Source organism: Dipteris shenzhenensis, chromosome 21 (genome assembly GCF_047967505.1).
Source record: "Dipteris shenzhenensis isolate YYH24624 ecotype China chromosome 21, Dip_SZ_1.0, whole genome shotgun sequence".
Lineage (NCBI taxonomy): Eukaryota > Viridiplantae > Streptophyta > Polypodiopsida > Gleicheniales > Dipteridaceae > Dipteris > Dipteris shenzhenensis.
Window position 1 is genome coordinate 54613396 of NC_141616.1, and position 26749 is coordinate 54640144.

General features: G+C 48.1%; 1 protein-coding gene across 1 annotated transcript in view; it reads left to right on the forward strand.

Moving 5' to 3' along the window:
• The window catches only part of LOC147889082 (alanine aminotransferase 2-like), a 261417-nt gene that overhangs the window by 178775 nt on the left and 55893 nt on the right, over positions 1-26749 (forward strand). Inside the window, exon 11 of the mRNA XM_087392259.1 lies at positions 19818-19938. Coding sequence (XP_087248385.1) covers positions 19818-19938 — 121 coding nt within the window. The remainder of the gene's footprint in view (positions 1-19817; positions 19939-26749) is intronic.

A 26749-nucleotide genomic window follows, 5' to 3' on the forward strand; every position in this document is an offset into this window, starting at 1 on the left:
CGCTTGACAGGACAGGGCCCATGGGACACACCACCCGTCAGATAGTCTACGCATCGCTGTATGGAACTGCAATGGTTCTTTTACAGCACAGCCAGGCAATCTACGGGGGGCATTCTTTGGGAGAGATATCATCTTTTTCACGGAGACACACGAGAGTCCAGAGAGACCTTTGCCACAAGTGACAGGGTATACATGGAGATCTGCCTTCAGGCAGCACACTCGGACATTTGGAGTGAGAGGATCTGGAGGAGTGGCCATTTTGTACAGAGAGCATCTCGATCGGATCATCACAGTGGAGAGAGCGGATTCACATGCCCGATTCTTGTGGGTACGCATCCGCCGCAGAGCCCCTCAGCGAGATCTTTTTATTGCAGTTTGCTACTTCCACTGGACCAGGCCAGTCCATATTTGAGGATCTCTCAGCGGACATTGCAGATTTTTCACATCGCGGAGAAGTCATCCTTTTAGGAGACTTCAACGCGAGGACCTCAGACAGACAGGCCCTCACTTATGACTTCATGGAGGATCCGGTCATGCTCCCAGCATTTCACGATGATAGCCTCTGTCGGACTTCATCAGACTGCACAGTACAGCCCACAGATCAGGGACATCAGTTACTGGAGCTCGTCACCTCGCACAGTATGGTCATTTATAACGGCTTGTCCAGGTGGCCACAGTCTTCCATGCCTACATTCTCTTCTGCTTCTGGGCGTGGTACTAGCGTGATCGACTACATCATAGGTCCCCCGACTTTAGTCCCTTCCATCCATAGCCTTACTGTTAGCCCCTTCATGCCCTCTGCCGACCATGCACTCATCCACTTTACTTTGACTCATGTCTCCCATGACCCACCCCCCCCTCGTTATCATGACCGCCAACCCTATTATGAGGTTCATTTCGACCACCAGTTCGATGATGTATATAGCCAGAACCTCAGCCGCCTACTCCGTCCTCATCTATTAGATGCTCTACCATCCACGCAGGACCGGTGGGAACTTGTACATACTTCACTCGTTTCTATCGCTCACATGTCGTTCCCTGCCACATGTCATTCGTCTAGTCCCCCACCGGTTGGTCTTGTTCCTTGCAACGGTTGGTATGACGAGGAGTGTAAGGAACTCCGCAGGAAACTTCACCTTGAGACCAAGGAGAAGTCTCCCCTCCTTGCGGAAACCAAGAGAGACTACAAGTGGTTGGTTAGGCGCAAGAAACGCCAATTTCTAGCCCGGAATGAGAAGGAGCTGAGAAGCTTGCTTTTCAGCTGTGACTCCAAGGAATTCTGGAGAAAATTCCTCCGCTCGAAGTCTCAGAGCCCCCTCACAGATCCACGTGTCTGGTCTGCATACACTTCAGCTCTATACGATGTTCCAGATCAACCAGTCATCGATTTATCCCATTCCCCTAGGCCAGCTTCATCTAGTCTCTTCACACCAAAGAGTGTCCGTGCAGCAGTCCACCGATTGAAGAACGGGAGAGCTAAGGATCATGATGGATTGCAAGCGGAGTATGTAATCCATGGGATTGATGCCTTAGATTTTGTTCTTTCCCGTCTCTTCAATGAGTCTGTTTGTACAGGCCTACCACAGTCCTGGTTAGGCAATACCATAGTACCTATCCACAAGTCGGGGGACCCTATGGAGCCGTCGAATTACAGGACCATCATGATTGGCCACGTTATGGCCAAGATCTATGCATCAGTTTTGGAAATCCGTATAAATGACCATGCCGAGACGACAGGACTCAGAGCCAGAGGGCAGGCTGGATTTCGCAGGGATCATTCAACACTTGACCACATCCTCACACTCAGGGCACTGGTAGAGGAGGCGAAGTCACGAAGGCAACGGATTTATTGTTGCTTCGTGGACTTCAGGAAGGCATTTGACACAGTTCCGCGATTCAGATTGTTTCAGAGGATTCACCAGATGGGCTTCAGTGGAGAGATACAGTGGGCTATCATGGCTTTGTATGAGAGGGTCATTGGTCGGGTTCGGACACGTGAGGGGCTCTCAGAGGAGGTATGCAACACGATTGGGGTGAAGCAGGGTTGCCCGCTCTCTCCTACTCTCTTTGGATTATATATTGATGAGCTAGAGATGTTTGTACAGATGACAGGCGGTGTGGGCTCTACTCTCTCAGGATCCTCCATTCCTATCCTCCTGTATGCGGACAATGTGGTTCTCATTTCCTCTACTGCTAAGGGCCTCCAGGCACATATTGAGGCACTCCACAGGTTTTGCCAGGACAGGGGGTTGACCGTAAACCTTGGCAAGACCAAGGTTATGGTTTTCAACACCTCTGATCGTATTTACAGCACGGATGAGTTTTGCTTCACTTATGACGGACAGCCCATTGAGCTTGTTAGAGAGTACACTTATTTGGGGGCAGTTTTCAGGGGACCGGTCTTCACCATGACATATGCAGCACGAGATAGGATTAGTAAAGGGTATGCTTCGTTGGCTCATCTTGAGCGTCAGTGTTTTCAGTCCCACTTTCAGCATCCCGATACGAAATCCTTGCTTTTTGATACATTGGTGAGACCAGCTGCGATGTATGCAGCTCCTTTCTGGGCAGGAGACCTCGGCGCTGCAGATTGGAGACGAGTAGAGAGGTTACAGATCATCATGTTCTCTCGGCTCATTAGGGCCAAGGCTACAGTTCCGCACGAGATCATGCTAGCAGAGTTTGGAGCTACTCCCCTTGCATTGGATGCAGCGTTTCAGTCAGTCATGTATTTGCACAGGGTTAGGGAGTTTGGAGACTCAGCAGCAGGCAGAGCTCGGTTGCCATGGTTAGCACTTGCATCTTCTATGGAGTTGGCACGATCTGGGGCTCGATACTGCTGGTACTTCAGACTCACTAGGTGGCTCACATCTCTTGGACTAGACATGGATAGACTGCCTCCCTTCCGATACAGCATAGATGCCCCTCATCTCGAGTTGACTCGCCACGAGCTTAGCCAGGTCACAAGAGCAGACTTGCTGCAGCTTCATATGTATCGCACTTGGATTTATCCCACGCAGCTTCCGACGAAGATGGCCACATATCGTGACCACTTCCTTCGGATCTCAGAGGATGGATTTGTCATTCCACCAGGCTATACAGGTATCCACATGTCCCACTCACTGAGGATTGCCCTTGGCCAGCTTAGAGTCTCTTCGCATCAGCTCGAGATAGAGGCTGGTAGGATGCGACGCATGGAGGATGGCGACCAGGCCGAGAGACCAGGATCTGCCCTTGTTGCACCATGGGAGAGGTGGAGTCAGAGGAGCACTTCATTTGCAGATGCCCGCTATATTATGAGCTCAGAGGTAGATTCCAATGTCTCTTCACGGATGGCTTTGGACCTCTCTCACGAGTGATGGACTACGAGGATCAGTATTGCCTAGCTCTTTGTGTCAGGGAGGCCACTATGCTTCGACGAGACTACCTCAGAGACCATCAGCACAGACCGGAGCATGATAGAGCCCAGCCTGATAGAGCTCAGGCACACGCTATACCAGAGGACAGAGACCAGGAGGAGCACGAGGAGGTCAGAGCTCACACAGGACACATGCCTCCACCCTGTGGATGTACATATGAGATGGTTTGTAGACGCCGCAAGATCTTGTTACATAGGGGACATACTCGCCGCTTCATCTCCAGACGATCCAGGATGATGGCAGCTTTTCGGAGGAGACTTACTCATGGAGATCTCGCCCCACCAGCCGCTCACCTCACCTTTGCTCAGATTTGTACTCTCATAGCAGGAGGCAGAGTCGATGGACAGGATTTCCAGTATTATTTTGGTTCTCAGACTCCGTGACACCTGGACTTGTATCTTTGCATTGGCATATTGTACTCATCCCCCCATTTTGCACCCAGGGGCGGTTTCCTTGCATCTAGTTTACTTTGTATTTAGGCTCAGATTTGACATTATGTACTTTCACTTGCATTGTATTGCGTAGCACTTAGATGATATTCGACGATGCCTCTTCTTTGTGGCACGTTGATTTTGTGCTATCTTGTATGCAGAGTTCTTGATGTCCCATGGGCCCATTTTGGCCTTTAGTGGACAATAATACACTTTCTTTCTTTCTTTCTTTCTTTCTCTCTCTCTCTCTCTCTCTCTCTCTCTCTCTCTGTGTGCCCCCGCTCCTGCTCCGCCCACCCGTACCTCCGCTCCTGCTCCGCTGCCCCTCTACTACTGCTCTTGCTCCGCCCACCGGTACCTCCGCTCCTGCTCCTCCTGCTTCCGCCTGCAGCTCCCCACCCGACTGCCTCCTGCTGCCCTACTTGCAGCACCCTGCTCGGCTGCCCCGTAGGCAACTCCCACTCTGCTGCCCGCAGCCCCCCCCGCTCTGCAGCTCCCCGCTCAGCCACTCCCACACATCCCTTCCGCCCCTCCGCCTAGGCTCTTCACCCCTTAGCCTAGGCTCTCCGCCTCCCTCCCTCCCTCCTTCGCCGACTCAGCCCCTCCCTCTTTGGCTCAACCCCTCCCTCCTCTGCCACCAAAGCCCCCCTCGCAGGAGCTCCCTCCGTCGTTTCAGCTCCACGAGCTGCCTCTCCACCTCCAGTTGCCCTTCCGCATCTGCAGCTCCCCTCTCGGCCTCTCCGTATCCTATCACCACTCCCTCCTTCTCCCTTCCCCTCCACATTCACTCGTCCTCCACCCCAACCTACAACCCCGACCTACAGCCTCAACGTCAGCTCTAGTTCCAGTTTCAGCTCTAGTTCCGCCCACAGCCTCTATAGTTACAGCTATTGGCTCTGATATACTCCTACCCATGACATCGATTGCTCCACCCTCCCCTAGGATAGAGGGGTTGTAACTGACACCATCTCTTGCATCTCTCCGTTCTTCTCCTGCTACAGTTCTCTCTCCGATTATGACACCTACTTTGGAGGGATCATACACCGTTCCGCACTACTCGACCTTTTTCTCCCCTCTGCCTCTCAGTGAGCCCCTGCTGGGATCACCTCCTCTAGGCCACTATCATCTCCTTACCGCACCCATCTCACCCAGTCATCACCCAGCCTCTAGTCTCATCCTCACACTTTCATGCCACAGTCCTTTCAGTTTTTGTTAGAGCACGGACGAGCTGACCCATCAGAGGCTTGGGAGTACTTACTGATGGAGGTTCAGAGCATCCGAGAGCGCGAGAGGGAGCTTTCACGCTTCGCACAAGAGCAGACACGCTGTTGGGATATCTCAAGGTGTATGCCTCAGGCACACCTTATGTTTCTATGTGTGAGTGCTAGAGGCACAGTTAGGTGCCCACAAGCACAGTTAGGTGGTGGAAAAGCCACATAGGATGATTGAGTGAATCTAGGAGCAGATTGAGGAGATGATTGTGGAGCTTTGAGGTCATCAGTGATGTCAGTGACCTTGTATGAGGTGCCTACTTAAGGACCTCTCTCTTCTTCATTCTATAAGCAAGTATTCTGATTTTGTGTCAACTCTACTCTTTCCTTTCAGTGTTCCAACATGGTATCAGAGCCTTACTAGCCACCTTGATCCCTATCCAAGTTTGCCTTGAACCCTAGCTAGCTCTGCCACGTGTCACAACCTCCTTCATCTTCTTCCCCCAACTTCATCTCTTGCAATGACCTGCTGATCTTGAGAGACTCAATCCAGCACATCCATTCATCCATTTCAGCAATGCTTCTGGGAGCTTCCTCCTAACATCAGGTCGAACTCACTGACCGGAGGAATTTGAAGAAGAAGTTGCAGAACTGCCCCGTTTTTCTTTCAACTATCGATTCCTTCTCCAACTGTAGCTGCTCATCCACCAAACTGTTGGCAAAATGCTCTCATAGGAGCCTGCGCGACTTCATTACGATCCTATCTGTGGAGTTTGGAAGCCTATCTTCCAGTAAACAAGCTGCTAGAAGCATAAAATCGTGTTTTTCTGCCCGGATTTGACGATTTTCTGCTCGACGATTTGCGTATCCATTTCGCCTGTCTTTTGGGCTGCTACTGGGTGACTTCATGACCTTTCATTTCATGCCAAAGTCCCCTTGAAAGCTTGCTATAGTGGCTCGTATCTGGAGGTCAAAGATTGCTGCAGTTTTCTTCACTTGCTCAAGTCAAAGTTTGACTTCAAAGCTGACTGCAGCTTGACTAAAGTAAAATTCCAGCTAGTTGCTGCCCGTTGTTCACATGTCTTTGGTTGCTATCGATTTGGACTGAGTATCTCACGCATTGATAATTTGCTTTGAGCCATTATTATTCAAACCATAGTAAAAACATAGTCAAAGTTCATTTTTACTTCTTGATCAAGATGCATTCCAAGGATAATGATTTAAGCTTCAAGTTTTCTGGAACATCATTTCATACATGGCAAACTAGGATCAAGTTGGTCCTCGTGAAGAAAAGCTTATGGAATATTGTAAATGAAAAAGAGAAGAATCCTCGGGATCCTACTCAAGCCACTGCATCGGAAGTTCGCAACGACAAGGCACGAGCCAAAGCAAAGACAGAAAATGCAAATCTACTTACAGTGAATGAGCCTCCACAAGATGAGGCATCCTTTGAAGATTATGCATTTTAAACACATCTCTATGTATGCTCCAGATCTCTCTTTTTATGTCAAGGTACTCAGCCTGGATAGTCCTCCAAAATGAATGAAAATAAACTATTGTGTTTTGTGTGTTTTGTAAACACCTCTGGTCACCTTATGATGTAGGCCATGTGTATGTTTTGTTCCATGGTACCTCCTGCAGACATTGTGTGCATGTACATGCAGGGGAGATAACCATTGGAAGGTCTTTTTTTGTATCCCTTTTTGTTTACCTTACACCCAAGGGAACCCTTGCTAGCATGAGAACCTAGCCATAGATTTATCCTTGACCACCATGAGATGGCATGAGAAACTATGAGACTAGATGTATCCTTGACATAGCCTGAGGCATTTCCTTGAGGGGGGGTTTGTTGGGATATCTCAAGGTGTATGCCTCAGGCACACCTTATGTTTCTATGTGTGAGTTCTAGAGGCACAGTTAGGTGCCCACAAGCACAGTTAGGTGGTGGAAAAGCCACATAGGATGATTGAGTGAATCTAGGAGCAGATTGAGGAGATGATTGTGGAGCTTTGAGGTCATCAGTGATGTCAGTGACCTTGTATGAGGTGCCTACTTAAGGACCTCTCTCTTCTTCATTCTATAAGCAAGTATTCTGATTTTTTGTCAACTCTACTCTTTCCTTTCAGTGTTCCAACACACGCTTCACCCAGGAACATGCACGTCTCATATAGGAGCAGTCTCAGGCTATCCGAGACCAGGCTGATCTTATTCAAGGGCTCAGACAGGAGATGCCGCAACTCCGACAGGAGGTCACTACTATATGTACAGTCCTAAGGAGCACCCCAGTTGTGGAGGCACAGATGGCGAGCATGCAGTCTGCCATCGAGAAGGCGTCCAGATGGGTCGACATAACCAAATGGGAACGTGCAAGGGTAACCGTTTCAGCTACCCTCCTGGAGCAGCAACAGAGAGCTAGCAAGGCTCTCAACATCAGAGTACATGGGATCCCCCGCACTGAGGCTACACTGATGGCAGATGCGACGGCCTTTGTGGCCACTACTTTAGGGGTGACTGAGCACATGATTAAGAGAGCATGGCGGGTAGGGAGGGACCCTAACCGAGAGCAACCCCTTATCATACGGTTCCATGACGCCCAGGCACGACTTTCGGCTTTACGTCGTAGGTCAGCCTTACGAGACCAACCAGCGATCTCCATGGATGAGGACCTCACTCCACTACAGGTTGAGGAGAGGTGCTTTCTGTCGCAGCGGCAGGATTAGGCCCACAAGGAGGGGAAGTGGGCAGTAGTACGAGATGGACGACTCCTTACAGGCCCCCATAGGGCACCCACCTCCCCTCCCGCATAGGGAGGCGGGGTCTATGAGACTCAGACATCCGAGACCCTATCCTGTATCATCTGGAACTGTAATGGTACCTTATGGTCAGAACCAGGGAACTTCTCAAATTTCTATAGAGGTCATGACATAGTCTTTTATACAGAGACACGTAAGAGTCCAGAGCACCCACTACTAGTAGTTAGCGGCGGGTATACATGGGAGTTTGCCTACAGAGATGAGACGAGGGATACAGGAGGGGTACGAGGGTCAAGAGGAGTCGCAGTCCTTTACAGATTTATACTTTTGGGGGCCATCTCACTAGAGAAGAGAGAGCCACATTCAAGGTTTCTCTGGATCCGGATTCGACACATGGATAGCTGGGATCTGTTTATTGCAGTTTGCTACTTCCCCCCCGAGACCTACCGCTTGCCAGAGATATTCGAGGGGAGGATGAGACATCCCCATTTGCTGCTCTTTATCCGTCCATTGTTGACTTCTCTAGCCGCGGAGAAGTCCTCCTAGTTGGGGACTTCAATGTGATGACAGATGCTCGTCAGGCACCACTCCTCGACTTCAGGGATGATTCCACTCTACTGCCAGACATTGACTTGGAGGAGGTAGGTATGCTACGAGTTTCGGCTAACAGACGAGGACCGTTCACATCTTATGGGCAGGTCCTATTAGACCTCCGCAGGATGCATGATCTCATTATTTATAATGGTCTTGCCAGATGGCCTACATCAGGTGGCTTCATGTGCTTTCCACATGGGGAGGATTCAGTATTGTGGACTACATCATCCCTGCCTTCACATCTCGCATCACTGACTTTACCGTAGCACCTCTCCCTCTAGCAGCTGATCATACTCATCTCTTCTTTGGCATTTCTACCCCCGCCGCATAGCACTTTCTATCCAATTGAGTTCTTACTCCACCTACCATGATATACGCTTTTATCGCGATCACTCACCCACTTACTCTGGCCGTCTGTACATACTTCTCGCATACATGGACTTTCTATCCCTATTAGAGGATCGTGCTGCCCTAGTCACCCGCTCACTACACGAGGCTGCTCTTCACGCCTTCCCCCACCTAGTCACCCGCTCCACCCGCCCACCACCACCTGGGACTGTATCCTATAATAGCTGGTACGATGATGTGTGTAAGGCTTTATGCTGTCAGCTCGGATTCGAAACCAAAAACAGTCTTCCGAGCGAACCAGAGATGATACGCGAGTACCGTTGACTGGTACACAAGAAGAAACTTGACTTTGTGTGCCAGAACGAGGAGGAGCTACTGAACTTTTTGTTCAGTATCAACTCTAAGGACATTTGGCGGAGTTTTCTAGAGGGACGGTCCTCCTCACCACTCATTAACACTCAGGTGTGGATTGATAATGCACGCACGCTCTATGATATCCCAAATCAGCCAGTCCCTAACCTATCACATATGCCACGCCCCACATCCTGCACCCTCTTCACTAGGGGGGGGAGTAAAGGATGCCGTAATGAAACTTCATTATGGCCAAGCGAAGGATCATGAGGGACTATGCACTGAGTTCATTGCATATGGGATTAACCTCCTAGCCCCGATCTTAGCAAAGCTATTTAATGAAGTTGTTTGCTTGGGGTTTCCACGCACCTGGACCATTAACACTATCTCACCCATTCACAAGGCAGGGGATCCCATGAGCCTGGAGAACTACAGGACCATTATGATTGGATATGTCAGGTCCAAGATCTATGCATCAGTACTTGATTATGAGGTCAATAGATTTGCGGAGTGTCAAGGACTTAGAGCAGCGGGACAGACTGGTTTCAGGAGGGATCATGGGACCATGGACCACATTCTCGTGCTCAGATGTATCATCAAAGAGGCGAGGGCACGGAAGCAGCGGATTTACTGTTGCTTTGTGGATTTCCGCAAGGCATTTGACACCATTCCGAGAGCCCGCCTCATACGACGCCTACAGGATTTGGGTTATGACCAGGGGATCATCTGGGCTGTCATGGCACTTTATGAGCGAGTTTCAGGCAGAGTCCGGACAGGATCTGGATGGATAGACGAGATCATGAGCACTATCAGGGTCAAACAAGGGTGTCCATTATCACCTACCTTCTTTGGCCTCTATATTGACGAGCTCGAGACAATGATGCAGATACAGGGAGGGGTAGGTTGCTCTCTCGCGGCCACGCTGATCCGGATATTGCTTTATGCAGATGACGTGGCTCTCTTATCTTCCTTAGTAGAGGGGCTCCAGAGACACCTTGACGCACTACAGTCCTTTTGCGAGTCTCATGATTTCAAGGTCAACTCGGATAAAACTAAGGTTATGATCTTCAATACATCTCGAGCCGTCATACGCAAGGAGCAGTTCGCATTTCATAGGTCCCCTGTTGCGATAGTTTCATCATTCACTTATCCATCTTCACTATGAGACCCACAATGCATGCACGCCTGAGCAGAGGATATGCTTCATTGGTTAGACTAGAGAGGCAGTGCTTCCGCTCTCACTTTCAGGATCCATGGACCAAAGGGTTGCTTTTTGACTCCTTGGTCCGCCCAGCAGGAATGTATGGCCGTCCTTGCTAGGGCCAGACTTGTCGGATACAGAGTGGGCTAGGGTAGAGCAGCTACAGGTTCTCATCTTATCATGGATGATCCGTAGTAAGCCATCCGTTCCTCACCAGATCATTCGAGCGGAGTTTGGGTCACCCCCATTACAACTAGATGATGCATTTCAGGTCAGTATGTATCTGTACCGAGTCAGGGAATATGGGGATTACACATCCGGGCGTAGCAGGATACCATGGCTAGTACTGTCATCTTCTATGGCACTTGCAGCAGCGGGAGACTAGAGGTGCTGGTATGCACACATAGAGAGATGGCTTGCTGGACTAGGGCTCCACATGGACAGACTACCTCCATTCCAGTACAGCATGGATGCTCCGTTCTCTCCCCTCCTATCACACGATGTCAACCAGGTTATCCGTGAGGATCTACTATAGCTACACACATTCCGGAATCGGTTAGGCCCGAGTGATCTTCCAATGAAGCTAGGCTTCTACAGAGATCACTTCTTACATATCACAGCGAAGGGTTTCATTGATCCACCAGGATACACACAGATTCACCTACCCCACTCGTTGAGGATCTTTCTTGGGCAGTTCCATGTCTCTTTACACAGACTTCGTATCGAGATCGGTAGAGCAGAGCGGTTACCCAGGGAGAGGCACATATGCACAGTGTGTGACATGCAGGAGGTTGAGTCAGAGGAGCATTTCATCTTCAGGTGTCCCGTTTACTATGAGATCCGAGGGCGTTTCTATTGCCTCTTCAGAGATAGTTATGGGATTTTGGCCTGTTTCTCTCCTACCCAGACTAGCGGTGTTTGGCTTGTTTCATTCATGAGATGCTTAGACACCGCGAGAGGATACTCCGAGCATGGAGACAGTAGCAGACTTCTTCCTCGACTGATACCTCTCAAAGCTCTATCACGGAGTTCTTTCAGGCAGATCACATAGACCCCCACGAGACGAGACCTCGGCATGACCGTGACCCGCCGGAGCCTATGACCTGACAGCTCAGACAGAGGGTTGACTCACAGATCATACTTGGGGACATCTCCTCCTTGTTTAGGGTCGGTGCTCGACCGACGGGGGTCACAGTGGCTCTGGTTAGACGCAGAGCTACAACCAAAAGACGTACCAGGACTGCACCCTTGAGGTGCCAACAGTGCTCTTATGCTGACCTCATGCCTACGCTGCCTCATCCATCCTGATGTGCTGCTGCTGCTGCTGCTACTGATGATGATGATGATTATGATGATGTCGATGATGATGCTGAGATTGATATATATAGTCGACTATCGACATGGCTATGTTGTACTTAGGACTTAGTACTGCCATTTTGCATTTTTTGCATTCTGCATTGGTATGGATGCTCGTTTAGTAGCTCCACTACCACAGCTAATTGTATCAGGTTTTTCACAGTCTCATAGACCCATCGGTCTTCTGAAGAGTTTAATAAAATCTCTCTCTCTCTCTCTCTCTCTCTCTCTCTCTCTCTCTCTCTCCAAGCCCCTCCGCCCCCCCCTCCAAGCCCCTCTGCCCCTCCCGTGAACCCTCGCCTTGCTCATGCTGTTGCTGCCGCATGTCGCCGCTCTGTTCTTGTTGTTGCTGCCGCACCATCACCACCCTACTGCTGTTGCTGCTGCTGCGCCATCGCCGACTTGTTGCTGCTGCTGTCCATTGCGCCCATAGAGCCTTGCTGCCACCAGGCCTCCGCCAGTCTAGGCACCGGTGCCAGGGCTCCAAGGGACTGCGCCAGAGGTTCCAGGCCCCCCTGTGAGCTACATTGTCTACGCTAGGGGCACCAGGCCCCCTCCCGTGAGCTGCTATCTGCACCAGGGGCTCCAGGCCCCCCCGTGAGCTGCTGCTGTTTGCACCAAGGACCCCAGGCCCTCCCTCGAACTACTGTACCTACACCAAGGGCCCCCGTGAGATTATGATCAAACACATTTGACAAAGGGCACAAGGGGCTGAAGGACCTACTAACAGAAACAAAAAAAGAGGGAAAAATCAGTCCAGCAAATATGGGCTCCAAGTGAAGAGATTTAAGGCTGAAAGAAGGGGCTAAGACATCATCAAAGCAAGACGCCAACACGAGGCTTTTTAGAAGACACATGGGGCAAACAAGCCCTAGACAATGCCATGGTATCCCTCTCATCATCAGGGACAGCTCACAAAGCTACAAATGAGGTATTGGTCTGCCTCAACAATATACGCCTTGCACTAATTGAGAGGACCAACAGTTTGGAGGTCACCAATGTGGCTTTAATGGCTGAGAAGGCTCATGTAGACAAGACACTCAATGAATTCAAGAAGCAAGGAGGAAAAATACAGGAGGAATGGAGGAAAGAAAAGGCAAAGCGTGAAGAGTGGGATAAAGAGAAAGAAGGATGGGAAACCGAGAGAACCAACCTTCAAGACAAGGTACATGCATTAGGGACTGAACTACAGCAAATGAGAGACACGCAGGTGACCTCAGAAGGGGGCTGCAAAGCCATGGAGGAACTTAGAGCAGAAAATGCAACCCTCAAGAGAGAGATGGCTGCCATGCACGCCACAATGAATGGCAAACATGCAGAAATTACACAACAGATTACTAAAGGGAAAGAGGAGATGCTTGAATGAACAGCTGTGGTTAAAAAAGGAGCAGCAGCCCCTAAGAAATAATTCATTTTTAAGGCTCTCGAGGAAGAGAAAAGGAGGACTAGAACGTGTTGGTAAGAGGCTTGACAGTAGGAGATACTCCAATGGCAGATGCCAATGTTTTATTCACCAAGATGGGAGTCAATCTCACATGTGAGACAGCCTGGAGGGAAGGCAAGGCGGAGATACCCACAAGACCTTTAGTGCTGAAGCTCCGGACTGGCCATGGATAGATCTACCCTCATGACTATGAGAACGACTTTGAAATGGACAAAAATGTACCCACAAGACCTTTAGTGCTGAAGCTCCGGACTGGCCATGGATAGATCTACCCTCATGACTATGAGAACGACTTTGAAATGGACAAAAATGTACCTAGATGATAACCTCACTCTCCTACAACAGGAACATAGGAGGGAGGGAATGGTACGTGGCATGGCAGAAAGAGAAGTAGGAAAGTGGGCTGCCTACAGAGATGGCAAAGTGATCTTCAGAAAGTAAGAAAGAAAGAAAGAAAGTTTATTAAAGTCTTCGGAAGACCGATGGGTCTATGAGACTGTGAAAAACCTGATACAATGAGCTGTGGTAGCGGAGCTACTAAACGAGCATCCATACCAATGCAAAATGCAAAAAATGCAAAATGACAGTACTAAATCCTAAGTACAACATAGTCATATCTCGACTATATATATATCAATCTCAGCATCATCGTCGACATCATCATCATCAACAGCAGTAGGAGATCAGGATGGATGGGGCTGTGGAAGTGGAGGCATGAGGTCAGCAATAGAGCGTTGTCGCCGCCCCAAGGGTGCAGTTCTGATACGTCTCCTGGTCGTAGCTCTGCGTTTGACCAGTGCCATTGTGACCCCCGTCGGTCGAGCACCGCCGACCCTAACAAGGAGGGGATGTCCCCAAGTATGATCTGTGAGTCAACCCTCTGTCTGAGGTGTTGGGTCACAGGCTCCGGGCCACGGTCATGTCGAGGCCTTGCCTCATGGGGGTCTATGTGATCTGGCTAAAAGAACTCCGTGATAGAACTCCGAGAAGTATTATTCGAGGAGGAAGTTTGCTCCCGTCTCCGTGCTTTGAGTATCCTATCGCGGCGTCTGAGCACCTCATGAATGAAAGCAACCAAACATCGCTGGTCTAGGTAGGAAAGGAAACAGGCCAAAACTCCATAACTATCTCTGAAGAGGTAGTAGAAACGCCCTCGGATCTCATAGTAGATAGGACACCTGAAGATGAAATGCTCCTCTGTCTCAACCTCCTGCATGTCACGTAGTGTGCATATGGGCCTCTCTCTGGGTAACCGCTCCGCTCTGCCGCTCTCAATACGAAGTATGTGTGAAGAGACCCGGAACTGCCCAGGAGAGATCCTCAGCGAGTGGGGTAGGTGAATCTGTGTGTATCCTGGTGGATCAATGAAACCCTTCACTGTGATATGTAAGAAGTGAGCTCTGTAGAAGCCCAGCTTCACTGGAAGATCACTCGGGCCCAACCAGGTCCAGAATGTGTGTAGCTGTAGTAGATTCTCACGGATAACCTGGTTGACCTCGTGTGATACGAGGGGAGAAAAAGGAGCATCCATGCAGTACTGGAAAGGAGGTAGTCTGTCCATGTGGAGCCCGAGTCCTGCAAACCATCTCTCTGTGCGTGCATACCAGTACCTCTTGTCCCTCCCTACTGCAAGTGCCATAGAAGAGGACAATGCTAGCCATGGTATCCTGCTACGCCCAAATGTGTAATCCCCATATTCCCTGACTCGGTATAGATACGTGATGACCTGAAATGTAGCATCTAGCTGTAATGGGGGTGACCCAAACTTCGCCCGAATGATTTGGTGAGGGACAGATGGCTTACCATGGATCATCCATGATAACATGAGAACAAAACAAGAAATAAAGAAGAAAGGCACGAGACACTCCTAGAGAGGCTAGATCGCTTCTACATGGGAGATAGGCTCTACATAGAGGTGGAGCCATTGGTATTTTCGCAGGTACCACGATGTCAGACCGCTCCTCCCCGGTGATACTACAGTTTGAACAACCTCGACATGGGCTCCCCTGGAAGAGGATCCACATCCCTGACTCACTATTACAGGAGCAGAAAGTGCAGAGGTGGTGATAGAGATTTGGAGACAGCCAGACAACATCCCAGAGGGAGGATGGGCGGAGTGGGCAGCAGAGACGATTCAGAGGAGCAGCAAGCAATGGCAATCCTAGGCACTGTGGCGGTGACGGCTCTTATAAGCACGGGAGAGGAACCCTGAGGCGGGACCAAGCTTCCATTGAGTGTCTCCGCCGAGACAAGGATCCGAGATCGCAGTGGTTAGCAGACAGGTATGAGTGCGCACGATTGGACTTACAGGATACGAAGATATGCATGCCAGAGTTCTCCTATCACTCCTCTAGATCCCGCTGGGTGCAGCAAGGGGACAAGATGACCAAGCATTTCTTTCAAAGGAAATGCCCCTGATCAGTGGGGACACAGCTGCAGTGACTAAGAGGTCCGGGCGGCATCGTGCACTCGGATCCCAAGATTTCTCTACGGACATGTTAACATTCAAGTATAAAAAGATTACCAACAACTGAAGCGCAGACAATGTGGGGGCGGAATCCAGAAGATCAAGTGTTCCATAATTGGTTAGGGCAAAGAGCCACGTCATCTGCGTAGAATAATATCCACATCAGCGTGCCCGCGAGGGAGCAACCTACCCCACCCTGTGCTTGCATCACTGTCTTGAGCTCGTCGATGTAGAGGCCAAACAAGGTAGGTGATAATGGACACCCTTGTTTGACCCTGATAGTGCTCATGATCTTGTCTGTCCATCCAGGTCCTGTCCGGACTCTGCCTGAAACTCGCTCATAAAGTGCCATGATAGCCCAAATGATCTCCTGGTTGTAGCCCAAATCCTGTAGGTGTCGTATGAGGCGGGCTCTCGGAACGGTGTCAAATGCCTTACGGAAATTCACATAGCAACAGTAAACCCTCTGCTTTCGTGCCCTCGCCTCCTCGATGATACATCTGAGCACGAGAATATGGTCCTTGGTCCCATGATCCCGCCTGAAACCGGCCTGTCCTGCTGCTCTGAGTCCTCGACACTCCGCAAATCTGTTGACCTCGGAATCAAGTACTGATGCATAAATCTTGGACATGACATGTCCAATCATAATGGTCTTGTAGTTCTCCGGGTTCATGGGATCCCCTGCCTTGTGGATGGGTGAGATAGTGTTGATGGTCTAGGTGCGTGGGAATCCCAAGCAAACAGCTTCATTAAATAGCTTTGCTAAGATCACGGCTAGGAGGTTAATCCCATATGCAATGAACTCAACGAATAGTCCCTCATGATCCTTCGCTCGGCCATTATGAAGTTTCATTACGGCATCCTTTACCCCCCCCTAGTGAAGAGGGTGCAAGACGTGGGGTGTGGCATATGTGATAGGTGAGGGCTGGTTGATTTAAATTATCATAGAGCGTGCGTGCATAATCAGTCCACACTTGAGTGTCAGTGAGTGGTAGGGGGGGCATCGTCCCTCTATAAATCTTTGCCAGAAGTCCTTAGAGTTGTTACTGAATAGAGTTCAGTAGCTCCTTCTCGTTCCGACGCACGAAGTCAAGTTTCTTCCTGCATAGCAGACGACGGTACTCGTGTAGCTTCTCTGGTTTGCCTGGAAGGCTTTTTTTTGTTTCGAATCTAAGCTGACGGCGTAAAGGCTTACACTCATCATTGTACCAGCTATTACAGGGTACGGTCCGAGGTGGTGGTGGGCGGGTGGTATGGGGGAAGGCGTAAAGAGCAGCCTCTGAAGTGAGTGAGTGACTAGGGTAGGGCCTATGGCACTAAGTGTGCCTCTTCTACACACACACAGACAACTATATGACTGCTAGTGGATACACACATGCACCTAGCAAGCCCTTGATTGCACATTTTTCCCCTCAAGGGTTTGCCTCTTGCTATGTCAAGGATACATCTAGTCACATACTTTCACAAGCCATCTCATGGTGGTCAAGGATAAATCTATGGCTAGGATCTCATGCTAGCAAAGGTGCCCAAGGGTCAAGGTTTACAAAAATGGGATAGACCCCCCTAAATGGTTATCTCCCTTGCATGTACAAGGATTAATCTTAGGCCTTTGTGTGGACCTAGTTTCTCATGTCTGCAAAAGAGGTACCATGGAGGCAAACACATATCACATGGCCTACATCATATGGTGACCAGAAGTGATTTACAAAAGACAAAACACAAAACACAAAACACATAAAAACATTCTTTTTGGAGTACTACTCCAAGCAGAGAACCTCAAAATGGACTACATGACCAAGTGGTGACTAAAGTTCAATATGTTGGACTCTAGAAAGCCCAATCTACCACAACATTTGATTCTTCATTTGCTGATGGAGTTCTTCCTTCATCAAGATTTGCTTTGTTGTTGATGTAGCTCTTCTTCACATGATATGCTTCATTCTCTTTGGAGTTGTAGTGGGAGTCATTCCCCTCCTCTTCCAAAAGAGAAGCTTCAATATCCACCAAGTTGGATGTAAAAGTGTTGCTATACTCTTCAGCTAGAAGACTTTTGAGTAAAACTTGTGCACCAAATACCTTTTCAAGTTGCACCCAAACTTCATGTGAAGTCTCACATCCATCTATGTGATGAATGCATGAGTCACTAAGTCCCAATGCTATGATAGCAAGGGCCTTTCTATATTGGACTATCCATTGTGCTTCCCTTTTTTTCAGGATGGTGAACTTCTTGTTCTCCATAATCTTCTTCTTGTCTTCAAGTGTCTTCCATGCATCATGTGAAGTGTCCTTCCCATCAATGTGATGAATATATTCATCAATAAGATCCAAAGCAATAATTGCTAGAGCCTTTTCATCTTTTACTGTCCATGCTATTTCACATTTTCTTGTCGAAGGTTTATTCTTCTTTCCACAAGCAATATTCCATAGACCTTTCTTCATGAGAATGAACTTGACCTTGGTCTGCCAAGTATGGAACAAATCACCATCTATCCTACTCATGTTAGTCATTAGGAAGGTCTTACCTCTTACAAGGCAGTGTCTATTCCTTCACAAAATAGCATTCAAACATATTCAATTCAAAATATATCATAAATGCATCATGAGCATTTACCAAAACTGTCAAACTGCAGGATAGTGCTCCAAAGATAAGACTGAAAAATGCTTCAGATCACTTCCAATGGTCAAACATCCAAAAGCCCAAAGATAATTGAGATAATAATGAAACTTTCTAGCACTTAGCCATATTCAATGGTTCATATTAGGAGCAAATATCATTGTTACCCCCAAATTGAACACTCTGAAGTTGGAAAGTGCAATTCGAACAGTTGAAAGCTCTATTGATGGGGCTTTTTTGGTCGAATGAAAGAGCTAATACCAAAGTACATCCTCCAGAAAGGAATCACGCAATGTTGCGCCAGATCGTCGGTGAGAAGTGCGCCATTTCTGACTGGTTTTTCTCTGATTTCTCCTCCATCTATGGACCAAATGGGATGAAAGTTGAACAACAAGTAGCTATTAAGGTCGCCCAACTATGACTAAGAGGGTTTTACGAAATTGTCTCCCAACAGGCGGAATTTTGAGCTAGATTTGACGAAGCAGCACGGCCGTTCAGAGTAAAATTCCGTCAATCCCAACGGTGAAGAGGTGCGCCCTAGTGTGGGGAAGCTGGATCCAGGAGCATTTTGAAAGTTAACGGTTGGATCTGGAGAAATAGATGCTGCAAGATTCAGGCAGAATTGGGAAAAATGGGAGAGATATGGAAGAAGGTTGAAGAAGATGATGAGGTGTCAGCCTAGGAGTCTAAAAGCTCAAGGAGGATCGTAGCTTTGATACCACATGTTGGAACGTGGGGAAGAATAGATGCATTGTGGCAAGAGGAGTGAGAACACAAAAGATATTGCAATGGGTGTTCTCTTGATTTGAGAGGGAAATCCCTCTTTTATAGAAATGGAGAGATGGAGAGAGGGTGGCCTAAATCAATGGCACTTCTCCTACATCAAAGGAGGTAACTCCTAAATCATAGGAACTCCACAATCATAGGTACCACCCCATGTGGGGGGCCTTGCACTGCATCACCACCTGTGTCATGGCCTATGGCACTAAGTGTGCCTCTTCTACACACACACACACACAACCATATGATTGCTAGTGGATGCACACATGCACCTAGCAAGCCCTTGATCACACATATCCCAACACATTGACCTGAAATAGACCTTCCAACAGCCATTGAAGATTGGACAAGCTGAGAATGTCAAAAGCTCCACCCCGAGAAACCCTTCCAAAGCCTGCCTTCACATGCCTTAGATGTTTAGGGGAGAAAAGAAGAGATCAATGAGAGAAAAGTGATGTTTTGGCTAGAAACTTTCAGCTAGTCATCCATTTTATGAGTATTGTATCCTGCTGAATTTCCTGGGAAAGTCTAATGCTGGTCATACATATCATTTTCATGATTGGGTAGATTTTTACTGCCCTCATGGTTTAATACTTGGACATGCGGGAAGCTGCTGTTCTCTCTTGTTCTTTTGTTTTCTTGTCAAAGACGTAATTCATGCCAATTTATTTAGAGGTGAATTTGCTGCATGTGAAGTTATCATATTATTTGCTTTTGAATATAGGTAAATAAAAACTGTGCTTTTTTGTGGTACATTGGATGTGTAGAATATAGTAGATGGAAATTGCTTTCAATGATTTGGGAATTTAAAATTTCTCAATATGTCTAGTTGCTCTAATGTCGTGTAGGTTTATCAAGAGAATATTTATGCAGACAACAAAAGTTTTACATCTTTCAAGAAGATAGTTCGGAGCATGGGCTATACTGAGAGGGAGTTTAGCTTGGTGTCTTTCCACTCTGTCTCAAAAGGTCAGCACGATGCGTATTTATATTTCACTTCTAAATGTTTTATTGTAAGCATGGCTTTTTTATAATATTGAAGAAACTATTTCAATCTCTTAGTTTCTGGATCATTATACTATGTTTAACCACCGGATACTGATGGAAAAATAATGCGAACAGAAACTTTGACTGATAGATAGAGCTCTGTAGAAGCAGAGGTGCTACTCATGCACTTATTTCAAATTGTCTCAATTCGGCATGTTTAACTAAAATTTCTAGCTGCAAAGCAGCCTCAACAAAATAATACACAATGGCGTTAATATATCTTTCTTTCTTTCTTTCTCTCTTGCTATTTCATTTCCATTTCATTATGTCTCTCTTTGAGTATCATTATCTCTCTCCCTAGCCTACCCTCTCCCTCTCTCTCCCTCTCCACCATGCACCTTCAGGTTCATCTTCCATAAGGCTTTGGACTCCTTCCTCTTTTCTTCGAACCTAAATATCTTTGAACTGAAGGGGAACTTCGGGAACGCTTTCCTGAGGCACGATGTTGCCTAGGAGATTCTTTAGAAACCGAAGGAGATTTATGACCAATTCCTTCTCTGTCCATGGGAGACCTCACGGGCATATGGGACAAAGTGCACAGAAAAGCGAACTCATACAAGCCTCAATGGGCTGGAGCAAAGGGTACACTAGGACCCTTGTTGAGTACTAATCTATGCTAATAGAATCATAATCATAATCATATCATATCATATCAATCAATCTATCCAGGTGTTGAGACGAAACCGAAGCCTGGTACAGTGATGGCTCTCTTGTGGGCTGCGAAAATACTCACACGTAGACCAAAGAGCTTGTAGGCGTGATTCTTGATTGATGTAACAAGTGACAAGTACAGCTCTTATATAGAGCACACGCTCACATATGAGTACCAATGCATATGGGATAACTCCCAATGTGACAAGTGGCATCCATAGGACACACTAGACTAAAACTCACACTAGGACTCACTAGAACAAACCAAACCTGACTCAACTTGACTCCATTTCCTAACATCCCCCCATGGAGGAAAGGTGAGTGACTACTGGAATGGAACCAAGAATAGAACATGTCAATGACGGTCATCAAACTATGCAATGAGGCAAGTGAGCATGGCTCAGAGGCTAGTGAGCATGGTATAGACTCAGAGGCTCACCTAGCATGGCTTAGAGGCTCATCATGCATGGATGCATGACCAACTCAAAGGTCTAGGAGACCAATACATCAACATCCTAGAACTCACATGCCAGGCTTGATAAATAGTCCTATCAAAGCCAATACATGGCTCCCACAACACATCCCCCTCCTGGCTCTAGGGAATTATGAGAGACATGGAGCCACACATGACAAATATAAAATCAATACATCATATTAGGAGGACTATCCAAGGTTGAGAACCTTTATTGACACCTCAAGCATTCATTTTAGAGGGACTACTCAAGGTAGAGAACCTTTATTGACCCCAATCATAGAAAATAAAAATATATTTCATTCATTTTATGCATAGCAAGGGCAGAGAACCTGTAAATGGCCCCAAGTAGCTACTGCACATAAGAGTGCACATCCCAATCCGAAGAAGTATGTCAGTGAAGAATATGGCGAGAATGCCATGAATGATATGTCGATGTCGGCCATGGGAGCAACTACAAGGAGCAATCACATGATGACTCTCAAAATGTCGCTTTGTGAGTCACCAAGATCAGAGTAGAGCCTCAAATTTGAGCAATTATGCCCAAAGGAGGCAAAATGTTCAAATGAATGTACCAAATAGTAATGAAATTACATCAATTTTGGGAAATCCCCAAAAAACTACATGTCAGAGGCTTCAATTATGCCAAAGGACTGCAAAAGTTAAAAAAGCCCTAAATTCTGAAAATTAGGGTTTTTGTCAAAAAATAGGGTTTTCAAACATTTAGGGCTTTACAAAATTTGTTGCAGGAAAGTGTCCTATCAACACTCAGAAGCCCTTTGATCATGAAGTCCCAGAAAATACTGAGTATCCAACCTGAAATTTCAAAACTGGACTTTTAGGTCAAAAAACACAGTTTTGACTGTTTTTCTCAGATTTCAGGACTTTATTTGATGTTCAGAGTGTCGTCCAGCAGCAATAGAGGTGGGCGGCTGTAGAGATAAAGGCGGCAACTGAAAAACAACCTCAACCAAACCCTAAATCGCCCAAAACAGTGTGGCGGCTGGTAGAGAGGCCACAAACTTGCTGAAAAAGGGGTCTATAGTGAAGTTTTTGCGATGAAGAGCTCCAAGACCAGCAACTTCACCATTGGCAGCAGCTCTAAGCTTGAATTTATTGAAAAAGAGCAGCTCATGGAGAGGCTAAGGGTGAGAAGAGAATAAGATGGAGAGAAAGGATTGGAAGAGAATAAGAGGCTAAGGGTGAGAAGAGAATAAGGAGCTCAATCTTGGAGGAGAGGATGGCTTCCATTTGCAGGCTTTTCTCAAGCTCTAGATTGAGCATGGAGAAGGGAAAGGTAGGAAAATAGGCTTTGATACTACATGAAGGTGCATGGTGGAGAGGGGGAGAGAGAGAGGGTAGGCTAGAGCTTGTAGGCTTGATTCTTGATTGATGTGACAAGTGACAAGTATAGCTCTTATATAGAGCACACACATACACACGAGTACCAATGCATATGGGATAGCTCCCAATGTGACACGTGGCATCCATAGGACACACTAGACTAAAACTCACACTAGAACTCACTAGAACAAACCAAAACTGACTCAACTCGACTCCATTTTCTAACAGAATCAGAAAGCATCGACGAAGATCTTCCAGCTCTAGCCCATCTCTTCTTCTTCGTCCTCCTCTACATCCTGAGAGAGTTTTTCTTATGGTGGGTGCAAAAGAAGGAATACCAGAACAAGACGAAAGGACTTCAAAGAAGAAGGCAAGTCCATCAAGTTCACTACTTTTTAGGGAAAGTATGGGGTGAGGAGAAAGCTCTGGACTTCATCCCACAATTTGACATAGCTTTTCGCATATGACACTATCGTGAGAAATCAAAATTGAAGATTGTAAGCCCCATCTTACAAGCAGTGCCAATGTATGGTGGGGAGCTCTTTTGATGAATCACCCAAGAAGTGGAAAACTTTTTAAGAAGCAGTGGAAATCATAGTACCTCTAGATTACTCCCTTTAAGGAAATTTCAGAAATTCAAAGATGCGTAAGTACCAAGCTGGTTTGCATCCAAGTATTTATACCCAAGTGAGCATTGAACGCAAGACAAAGCTATGAGATCCGATGCACTCAGCCCTAGTGGTTGAAGAAATGAAGAAAGTGTTGCAAGGGACGATGGCTGCCTCAAAAGGCGAAATTGGAGACACCCTCAAAAGGAACACGACCCCGACAATTCAAGGACAAAGGCAGCTCCTATTTCAGAAGCCAAGGGGTCCATTGAAGCCCTACAAAGGAAAGTCAAAATTTTCACCAGAGCAGCTAGAGGCCTTCCGAAAGGAGGAAAAGTGTTTCCATTGTGGAAAACAAGGGCATTTGGCTTTTTTTGGGAAAAAAAGAACCAAGGGCATTTGGCTGCCCAGTGCTGCGAAAAGCCTATGGGTTTGAGAGAGTAGAAAACGCCAAAAGAACCGTCAAAGCCTTTGGCGAGAGGAGTCCCTAATATGTTGGGAAGAGTCACTGATCCTGAAGCTCGAGAATGTTGCCTCTCATGGGGTGAAGTAAAAGACCAGAATGTGTTGATCTTCTTCGATCTAGGAGCTACATACAATTTCATCTTAGAAGACCTAGCTTTGAGGCTAGGAATGAATACTGAAGAGTTCAGACCAGCTCTAGATGTGGAACGTGTTCTAAAGGAAATCTAGTTGAAGTCACTCCACTGATTGGAAAGCTCAGAATTCATATCCAGGACTATGTGGACCATGCGGAATTCTATGTTTCACCCCTTAAACATTATGATGTTATTTTGGGCATGCCGTGGTTCCACAAAAAGGAAGTAAATATCGACATCAAGGCAAGAACTCTCCGTTTCACCTGTGGCGAGAGCCAGAGTTCAGCAGGATACCTAGCAGCCTCCTCTTCTCTTTCAGATAGAGGAGATATGATGGACTGCTTGAGAGGCTAGACCGCTTCTACGTTGGGGATTGGGCATTGCATAGAGGCGGCTCTATAGATATTGTGGCAGGCACCTCAATGTCAGATCACTCTCCAGCAGTACTCCACTTAGAGCATCCCCACCGAAGTCTCTCCCAAAAGGGGGTCCGCATTCCAGAGGACCTCTTGCAGGACGAGGAGATTCAGTAGGTCATGGCAAATATTTGACAGCAGTCAGAGACGGCACCTTGTGAGGGTTGGGCTTCGTGGGTGGCTGACGTGATTTGGAGGAGCAGTGAGGAGTTGCAGGCTCATGCCCTTAGGCAGAGGAGGGCTCTTCAAGAGCGCGAGCGGGCACTGCGGAGAGACCTCGCCTCTATAGAGAGGCTCGACGAGCAGGACCTAGGATCCCAGTGGCTTAGTGGTAGGTTTGAGCGCGCGCGCCTTGAATTGCAGGACACGGAGATTCGGCGGGCTGAGTTCTCCTATCACTCCTCCCGGGCCCGGTGGGTACAGCAGGGGGACAAGATGACGAAGCAGTTCTTTCAGACCACTGGGCCCCGATCGATAGGCACGCAGTTGCAGCATCTACAGGATCCGCAGAGCATCATGCACACTAATCCGTAGGAGATTTTAGACTTGACCATAGGTTCTTACAGCCAGCTCTTTTAGACGAAGAGAATGACTTCAGCTTGTCTTGTGGCCCAGGAGGTAGCTTGGGATCACGTTCCGACAGTAGTCTCGCAAGATTTGTGTAGCATTCTAGAGGAGCCTTTCATGGATGAGGAGCTTTGGGAAGCCCTCAAGGCTCTCCCAGTCCTGGCGAGGATGGCTTGACTTCGGCCTTCTTCCAGAACTTCTGGGAGATCATCTCCACCCCTTTCCGCCTAGCTTGCTAGGAGATCTTCGACATGGGCTCCCCTCCTCTGTCCCTGAGCAAGGGGTGGATTTGTTTGATCTTGAAAGGGGGAGATAGGTTAGACATCCAACAGTGGAGACCGATCACTTTGTTTGATACGGCATACATGATCCTTGCCAAGGTCTTGAGTTTGCGGTTATGGTTCCATTTTACTAACATCATGCACGATACACAGACCGGGTTCGTTTAGGAGAGCAGCATCCTAGACAACATCTTCACGTTTTAGGAGGCAATGGATTGGTCCAGGAAGGAGTCACAGCCGTTGGCCATCCTTCTCATGGATTTTAAGAAGGCTTATGACAGGGTGGAGTGGTCTTTCCTGGAGGGTACTATTCGGAAATTGGGTTTCTCAGACAGATGGATCAAAGGAGTTTTTGTGCTTTATGCAGGGAGCTCTAGTAAGATGCTTATTGGTGGACACACAGGCGAGGCCTTTCCTCTCTCTTGCTCAGTCCACCAGGGCTGCCCCCTCGCTCCCTTTCCTCTTCTTGTTTGTGGCGGAGGTTTTGGGCTACTACTTGAGATCACAGGTGGCGGGCCTCACAGGGTTGAGGCTCCTAATCAAATAGGAGGAGGTGCTAGACTCTGAGTTTGCACATGACACGGCCTTGTACGTAGAGCGAGTTTGGAGAGGGTCAGGGGAGCCCTGGCTATCTACTATGAGGCCTCGGGTGCGTGGATCAACTTGACAAAATCCATAGGTTTCTGCACAGACACAGGAGATTTGAGAGTGGGGAAGCGACTTTGGCTTCTGATGGATACTGCGGGGCTAGACAGTGAGATATCTTGGATGCCAAGTGGGTATTGATATTACAGCAGAGCAGTAGATCGCTCCGGTCCTCGAGAGTGTTCGGCGTAAGCTTCTTTATTGGAGCTCGGCCAAACTCTCTCTAGCGGGCCGTGCCTTAATGGCAAACCATGTCCTTCTTGCCACGGCTTGGTATATTGCCTCCTATTGGTGTTTTCACAGAGAGTGCATTGGGCAGCTCCGACGGCTGGTCCAGAACTTCCTTTGGGTAGAATCGGACGGCACGAGGAATACTAGAGCCCGAGTCGCTTGGCAGACGGTGATCATGCTGCAGCCATTGGGAGGCTTGGGTATCATTGATCTAGAGATGTAGAGCAGAGCCCTCTTGGGCAAGTTGGTTGTTCGTGGCCTCACCCCAGGAGTAGAGCCTTGGAAGCTCCTCTTACAGCAAGGGCTTCTCAGGAACACCCCACACACTGGGGGGCAGTGGCAGCATTCACACAGATGGATCTTCTTAGAGGCCCCCCTTACGGGGAAGGGTTCCCCCTTGATGAGGAGCCTCCATAGGGTCTGGCAGAGATTAGTAGGGGGCCTCATTCGTGCGTAGTTCAGATGCAGAGATGAGTTCGAGTGTCAGCCCCTTGTTTGGCACCCCGAGATCAGAGATCAGGAGGTCGGGCGTATGCTCGAGCAGGGGACTCACATTGGTTGGGCACAGTGGGACAGTGGACCGGCCGGCTCCTTTGGCAGATGGAGCAGATTACCCATGGAGGCAGAGGCGAGGCTTGGTGCTTTAGTGCATTTGCAAGGGGCAGGGCAGCAGATGAGAGAGATTGACCTAGCCATCCCTGAGTCCTGGTGGGAGGGGCTTTGCGTGTGGATGGACAGCAGATGGCTGGGTTAGTTTTCTTGGACTGGTATCCCCTTGAGGAGGGTTTTCTTGGACTGGTATCCCCTTGAGGAGGAGGATGCAGCAAGGTAGCACGCAGCCCCATTTTTTTCATGTAGGATCTGGAGGCCTACTTCAGGCACTTACTGAGAGACCTAGAGATGGTAGGGAGTCATTGCT